At 41.3% G+C, this 8192-nt stretch overlaps 1 protein-coding gene across 1 annotated transcript in view; it reads left to right on the plus strand.

The window, feature by feature from the left end:
• Window positions 1–5513, plus strand: part of BCAR3 (breast cancer anti-estrogen resistance 3) — a 19776-nt gene extending 14263 nt beyond the window's left edge. The window contains exons 6-10 of the mRNA XM_008937448.1: window positions 2414–2529; window positions 2820–2991; window positions 3167–3290; window positions 4142–4354; window positions 5165–5513. Of these exons, the coding sequence (XP_008935696.1) occupies window positions 2414–2529; window positions 2820–2991; window positions 3167–3290; window positions 4142–4354; window positions 5165–5352 (813 nt within the window). The 3' untranslated portion in view covers window positions 5353–5513. The remainder of the gene's footprint in view (window positions 1–2413; window positions 2530–2819; window positions 2992–3166; window positions 3291–4141; window positions 4355–5164) is intronic.
• The last annotated feature ends 2679 nt before the right edge of the window (window positions 5514–8192 follow it).

The following is an 8192-nucleotide window of genomic DNA, read 5'->3' on the forward strand; positions in this document are numbered from 1 at the left end:
TGTACTGGAGGAAGAGCTATCTGCACTGTAAACACTGTGGAAAGAGCTACTCCCAACAGGAAACAGCTAGTCAGCTCCCCAAGAGCAAACGGTAGACAGACACCACCTGGTTGCCATAGTGCTGGCCACAGTATAAGAATTTGAATGGAACTAAATAAATTCAAAAGTCTAAAACTAGCTGCTCTTCTCACGTTTGTCTGAGTGTCTGTCTTACAGCTGGATAGGTGGTGTGGGCAAATAGCCATCAGGACTTGTGCCTTTCTCTCCTATGAGAGAACTGTATTACTAGTGGAATTGTTCAGAAAGACGTGAAACTCAAACAGCTGTTTTTCACAGTTCAGCTGACAAGGCTTGGGGATCAGCTGTTGGGTCAGAAATATGGAAAGATGGGAGAAGTCATCTTCTTATGAGATGATGACTTTGTATAATAAAAGAAATGACGTTGTATCTGCACCACTTTGCTGGGATGACCCGAGTGCTATACCTGCCACAGAGCAGCTACAGGAACCAAGTGTTGTGCCCTTTGTTGGGTTCTGCTTGTTTTTTTTTTTTTTTTAAGAACAGCTTGAAAAGCAGCAACACATCCAGCTTCTTCCTGGGGAACTCCACTGCAGACGAGAAAGGAAGTGGGAGTGGTGCTCCAGAGGAAGTGTGTCCCTGGCACTCTGCGAGTGCTGCTGATTGACACCATAGTTCGGGGAAGGAGGCAGCTGGCTGGAGCAGCAGTGGGATGAGTGCCTGCCAGCTGCTGGCCTCCTGCCAACAGCAAACAGCTCCTCTCTCGGGTAGTGCTGTTGGCTGCTGCAAAGTGAGACTTCGCACAGACGAAGGATTCAAAAAAAGCCAGCTCCACAACTGCTTGGTCTTTCAGAAGTGATAGATTGCAGCTTCTTTACTGTGGTTTCAAGAGTAGTAACAGCGTTCTCTAACCCTCTACCCCTCTTCCAAAATTCACCTTTCCCTCCTTCAACCTAATAAAAATAACCAGAATGTCTTTTAATACGTTGTCAAAGAATATGTTGCTTGAAGGCGTAGGATATGCATGCCTTTGAGAAGTAATAAGCCGGTTTATATGTATAATCTGTTATAGTCAATTAGCTCATTATTAGCCTCCTTATTTTAAATTCCATAAGCCCTGGAATGGGACCAAGGAAACTGTCCTGCTGGAAGTGTGGAGCCTGTACAATTAAGAGTCCCTGGCGTGTTTTACAGAAACAGATTTTTGGAATTTGGAGCAAGAACAGTAACCAGGTGGGACACACAGAGAAGTGTGTTTTATCTTCCTCACTCAGTGCTGAGAGCCAATGACTGTCATTCATTGGTTAGGGTGCATACCGCTGCACTGATCAGAGCTGCGTGATAGTGAGATTGGCATGTGAACTGGGCCAGGGCAAACGCCTCGTACTGAGCTCTGCGATAAGTGCCGCTCACAGGGCTGCTAGTGCGGCAGTGGTAGCCCAGTTTGCCTTTTGGGTAACGACCTTTCTAATAATGAAAGGAACACGCATACGGTAAGTGATGGAGCTTCTGCAACTCACATGCCTGAGAGGGCTTCTTGTGATGCTGGAGTAGCAATTGGCGTGTCTCTACAGGCGTCTCTCTAGAAGTAAAATAGGTTTCTCCAGAGGGCTACTTTTTTTTGTGCCAGTGAGGCTCCTTGTCTGGCCCACATTGCTTTTGTCTTTCCATAACCAAGAAAGCGTGGCGATGGGTGTATCAGAAAACAGCAGGCAAATTGGTTTGTTACATGTGTCACTGTGCAGGCCTTAAACCAGGAGATGATCTCACGTTAATGTATTAATGATGTGGTTTTGTTTGTAATTAGTATATGTAATTGCTATTGATAAAAGCGCACTAGCTAATACTGTAAGTTTAAAAAGCAAAGACAAATTGGTGAGGGTATCACATAATGACTTAATTAGGCAAACATTCAGTGTCTTCCTTAAAGTCCTTTTACTAATTTAATTAGTCCTTAAGAGGACCCTGTGGTGTAATCCAAAAACATTCTGAGCAGCAGTCTGTTTAGAATAATCAAAGTGAAGCAAATGTCTACACCTTTAAGACCAAAGAGCAGAGCCATGCTGACAAGGATCAGGCCCAGAGCTCCACATTTCTGGAGCTTGCACATGAATTTCTGTGTGGAAGTGGAGGATGGAAGTTCAGTAAAGCATTTTAGTCACACTTTTTATGTCTTCTGATGCCTGAATCATGAAAAAAATAGTTATTGGTCTTTTTGTGCAAGTCACTGAATGTGCAGAAGTTATGCAGCTGTTCTTAGATGACTGCATTAAGTTCCATGCCGTGCACTTAGCTCTACAGGCCCCACACGAACCTGGAGGACTCCTATGCAGCTAGGGATTTTCTTGAAGTAAGTTAGTTTCAAAACTGACGCACAAATTTTTGCACTTGCCAGGTGGCAAGGATTCTAGAAGTTTCTGACGAGATGAAGAGGATTATGGGAGTGAACTCTGGTCTTGAACTGATTACCTTGCCTTTTGGACATCAACTGCGTCTTGACCTCATCGAAAGGTAAATGTTCCTGTTACTCATTTCCAGGGCAGATGGCCAAAAGATCAGAGCATTGCTGCATTGTACTCCACATTTTCTCAAGGAACGCGCTCCCGCGTGTTTTCTGAACCCTTGTGTATGGACGTTAATTGAGTGAGATGATGTTTCACTTCTTTTTTGCATAGGAAGAAATTCCTTAAGGTCATGGGTCAACTCCCTGCAAGCAATACAGGGAATGGGGAACTGCGCAGATGTGTACAATTATCAATTTAATGGTTCGTAACTAGTAGTGTAAATGGTTTCACTTACAGGCACAATACCATGGCAATAGGAATAGCTGTAGATATCCTGGGTTGCACAGGAAATCTAGAAGATAGAGCAGCAACATTAAACAGGATCATCCAAGTGGCAGTGGAGCTGAAGGACTCACTGGGCGATTTGTATGCGTTTTCTGCCATCATGAAAGCACTGGAAATGCCACAGGTAAAATTCTGTGTATGTTACAAAACGTGGAGTTGGACGGTTTATTTTATTTATGCAATTTCATCAAGACTAGAAAGCTCATTAGAACAGCACCTTTGTCACTAGCAGTGTACGTTTCCTGTGGATGGCTATGGAGTCAGCTCATGGGTATTCTCTATTTTGTATAAACAAACAGGTCACTAGGTTAGAACAAACGTGGACCTCTCTAAGACATCATTATACCCAGACTGCCATTATATATGAAAAACAGCTGAAGCCATTCAGGAAAGCTTTGCATGAAGGACAAGATGAGTGGAACAGTGAGTATGCATGACTTTTTAGAAGACCAACCGGACGTTTAGTCTTTTAACTCTCCTACTACTGATGTCTTGTGTAGGGAGCTGAGGCAGCTGCAGCTTTGATAGCTGGGCAGCCTCTGTTCCAAGTGTCTGTGTGAACCTGCGCAGTGCCACGTCAGGCGATGAAACACAGAAGGCAACAGCATGCCAGGCAAACATCAGTATGTGCTCGTCTGCATGTACCCACCCAGAAAGCAACATTCTGCTCCAACCCACACTCCCTGTTTTGTGGAGCAGAAACTGAAACTGCATCATCTTGCCACAAAGATATGAAAGGAGGATTTACTGGTTACTCCTCAGAGGAGAGTTACTTCTGGCAGATTTTGCTTTTTATTTGCTTTGCCTATTGAATCAGAGGATGATTCCTCAAATACAAAGAATGGATTGGTCAGAGAATTCCTCTGGTCATATCAGATGCTTTGCAGCTCTAGCCTCCATGGTGGAGCTAACATTTCTCTTGACTATTTCTCTAAGGCAGAGAAGGAGAACTTGTTGGCCTCACAGAATTTATTGCTATGGCATAGATTTAAAATGTGTTTAAAACCACTGTGCTACTGTCTCATAATTCAGCAGGTCATCTTCTTTAGCAAATACAGTTTTCCAGCACTTAATTTGTTTTGGCCTTCTCCCCCAACCAGGTCACCGGAAACTGGTCAGACAGGTGTTTCTGAGATAAGGTGTTAATTTGAAAGCTGTAAGACAAAAAGTAGTTTCCAGCTTTGAAAAGAATACTGTAGTTACACCACCACCTTCAGTTAGTTAGCAGGTTTTAAAAAGTCTGGTGGTATGTTTCCTTTGTTACTCTACCCCAGAGACTGCTGGTGCTCTACAGAACAACGTAGCAGTGCCATTGCTGATGCCTCTCATTACCCTGATGGAGCGACAAGCCGTTGTGTTTGAAGGTGTGGACCTGTGGGAAAGCAGCGACCAAAGCTGCGAGATAATGCTCAAGCACTTGGCCACAGCTCGCCAGATAGCCCAGAACGCAGAGACGTACAGCTCGACTGCAGAGAGGCTGCTGGAAGGTAGGGAGCACCAGCAGGAGAACCTGCTGCACTCTAACACACGGTGTGGGTTACACAGTCTGAAGAATAAGGTCTCTGCCTAAGTGCCACTGCAGGTCAGTAGTGCAAGAAATTCTTTTCTTTCACTGGAGCTGAGGAAGCTCAGTCTGAGGACAACATTAATATTGTTTAAAAGCAGACAGCGAATTATTAATTGTTACAATTGTCCAGTAAGCAACAGAACATGCATTTTTTGCTAAGCATAAAGTTCTCATGACTTAACATGCTGACCCTTCTAGCAACTGAAGTACAATAAGAACCAAGGGTAACTTCCGGTCTTCTGTACAACTGAAAATTCTTACTTGGATTTTTGCAAATAAAACACCATCCATCGTAGTAAGATTCTTTAAAGCAGCACAAGATGCAGCACTGAGTTCTTGACTGCTTGTAGCCAGCAACATAATACAACTTTGTATTTTAAGCTTGCAGTGAAAAAGGAAGGGGAGAAAAAGCCAAGTATTTCTGCAGGCGGCACATACATATACATCAGTAATCGTATTTAAGGTCAGGCTATAATGCTAATTCTAGACCATCAGACTTGCAAAGGGCAGCCTGTCCCAGTGTTCCCCCCTGGAGCCATTTGTGTGCTACCAGAATGTCACAGATGGAAACAATTTTCAGTTTTACTAGTTTGTTAAAATGACTGTGCAGAAGAAGGAACCCAGCACACTAAAGCTCAGCTTACACGGGAGGAATACAGCGTAAAAGCCATTTCTACTGAATACAGAACACGCCTGACGGTGATACTGTGGGATTCTTTTTACTTACTAGGTTTCCAGCCAGATGAAGAGATGAGCGAAATCTTCAAGACAGAATTTCAAATGAGATTGCTTTGGGGCAGCAAAGGAGCACAAGTTAATCAAAACGAACGATATGAGAAATTCAGCCAGATTTTAACTGCACTTTCACGGAGACTGGAACCTCCTCTGGTGAGGCAGGTGGAACAATTAAGTATATAAGACTGCAAACTCTATTTAAATAAGATACTTGAAATAACCTTAGCTTTCTTTTGGCAATTTGATACTGCACAAACTTCTTGCATTTCACAAGATGTTTAGAACTTTTAACTGCACAATGCACACTTGTTTTAATACTACTGATTTCTAAGCAAATTATTTATTTACTGTATCAGTCATTAAATGATCCCTTTAAACAGTGAGGTTATCCCTGCAAGACTGTCTCACAGCTCTTTGCCTTTCCCCAGAGTTGGAATGTTTTGATCGTGCCAAGGAGTAAGGGCAGTGTCATCTTAATATTAAATGAAGCAAATAGTGTAAATAAAATGATAGATTAAGTATGTGACATTGCAGAAAATTTGTTGTATAATTTTCTTTAATGAATATAAAAAAACTGTACATAGAATTGTGAATTAAAGTGTATCTTTATGCAAAATAATTTGCATATTTGCAGAGTGCAGAATTACTGCAGGTTGCAGAAATGATCCTTTAGCTGTGAGGAGCACAACAGTAGGTTCAACTATCACTGCACCTATGAAACTAGGAAATTAGTTGTGAATGTGTTGGGACAACGTAAGTTGTTGTTTTTTTTTTTTTTTAAAGATGGCATCTGTAGTACTTTGGCTTCTGCTGGAGCCTGCACAGCTACATGGCCAGGAATGAATGATGCAATGGCAAGAACAAACAATCAAGATAATTAAAATGCTTTCAGATATGAGTAAGCGTGGGTGTGTGTATATGTTAAACTTGCTTCGTTTACTGAGGTGCATCACTGTGGCAAGTACTTTTTTTTTCCCTTCCTTGGATAAAAGCAAAGCATAAGCTGTTACCACTGTTCCTAGGAAATCAGCATTGCTTTGGGGTTCACGTGAAGAGAGCTTCAGCAGCAAATTCCACTTTGTCACATACAGAACTGGTGTCTAAGCACTATCCTCAGAAGCTGTATAAATATTTAAGAGAGAACTATGGTCAGAGCTGCACATGTTTGTTGTCAGTAAGCCTACTTCTGGCGTGAGAGGCCACTTACAGCTAACAACAAAACCGGCACCAGAACGGTATTATCTGTTCCCCCCATTTACAATCAAAACAGAGGTTCTACCAACAGAACAAGAGGTTACACACCTCACACTGGAAGTCTCCCTGTCAATCTTAACAGAAGACAAATGGGGAAGCTAATTACTTAAGACAGTGAAAAGATTTTTTTTATTCCATGAAAATATTCTCAACAGAGAACACTATTTTTAAACAAAGCATTTAACATTTAGGAAATCAACATGTGCACAAAAAAGGATTAAAAATTACTGGAAAATGTAAGACTTAATATTCATATTCAGAATTTTAGGATAAGTGATTTATAACTAGCTGTGCAAGTACAGATGTTTTTTTCCTATGTTTAAGAACCCTCATACAAGTTGCACTATCCCTCATGAAAGCAACCTGCCTTCAAAGGAAGCAAATCCTGGTTTTAGAAAAACAAACAGTAGCATGAAAGGAACATTTAGTCCTTGACCAGGAAGTGTTATTACTGACCTGCAAGGCTGTTTAGCAGCCAGGCAAACCACAGACCCTTTAGCAGAAAATACATAGATCACATTTCTTCCTTTTCTCTAACTTTAAACCAAAAAAGCACTAGATTTATTTAAAAAAACAAACAAAAAAAACCCCAAAACAAACAAACAAACAAAACCCACAACCAACAAAAACCCCCAACAACCCCCCACAACCCAAAAAACTACCTAAGTAGTTTTGTCAGTATTGAGTAATGTCACATTATTATATAAATAACCCTGTATACAAGCTCCAAAAATCTAAACTTCAGTTTAATAGCCCCTTTAACACACTAGGTCAAGCTGTGTAATAGTGGTATACATAACAAAAGGAATAAACCTCTACACAAGTCACTCAAATTCAGTTTCACTGGTAGTACGGTTCCTAATAACACTGAAATTAAAAAGAATCCAGCACTGCTGCCTCCAAATATTGCTTCAGACCCCAGAAAAACAGGATGTTTTGATTATTATTTCATTTCCACGAACAGCAGGCAGCTGGATTGACAAGCTTGCTTCCATACAAGTATCCCTTCCCCCCAACAGCTCTAGTCTAATTCTTATCACCCTAATAAATCAGATATGATGCATTTATTAATAGAACCACAAATGGGAGGCAAGACGACAAAGTAAGAGGGGCACTGCAGACAACTATATTTACACGTATAAACATATCCAAATTTCAATTGTTTACAAGTAAAAGTGCACATAGATCATTACGAAGTATCACTCCAATTTCAACTGGTCCATACAATGAAGCATCATCACCTGGAAATGGACTAGCACTGCAGTAATTAAAATTAGAACTTCAGAGTGAAAAACTAAAAGACGGTCTCCATAAAAATATTTTTAAAAAAATAGTAAAATCAAATGAAGAGAGAGACGTCTCAACGTATAAAAGTCATGGTACACCATGTATCCAGTAAAGTAGAGCTCTAGAAAACACCTACCGTGGCTACCTCAGCAGCTGCAGCACTGCAAAAAGAGCTGAGACACAAAGCCCTTGGTGGGATACTGTCAGTGGTAGTGTTGGCAAACAACAGATTTAGGCACTCGAGTTTAAGGCAGCATTTGAATGGCAAGTGGTTGACTTCTGACAACAGTCGTTAGCTTGCAGTGGTGAATCTCTCTGGTGGTGTTCCAGGTTTTCAGTGCTCACAACAGGTTACTGAAGTGCTGAAGATGGAGCGCAGTTCGAGGAGTTTCTCTTGATTGCATTGTAGGCTAGAGCTGAGATGTATTATTTCCCCAAATCAACACAAATACATTATGATTTCTTATCAGTTATGCCAGAAA

The sequence above is a fragment of the Merops nubicus genome, unplaced genomic scaffold (genome assembly GCF_000691845.1).
Source record: "Merops nubicus isolate BGI_N331 unplaced genomic scaffold, ASM69184v1 scaffold11393, whole genome shotgun sequence".
In the NCBI taxonomy this organism is placed as follows: Eukaryota; Metazoa; Chordata; class Aves; order Coraciiformes; family Meropidae; genus Merops; species Merops nubicus.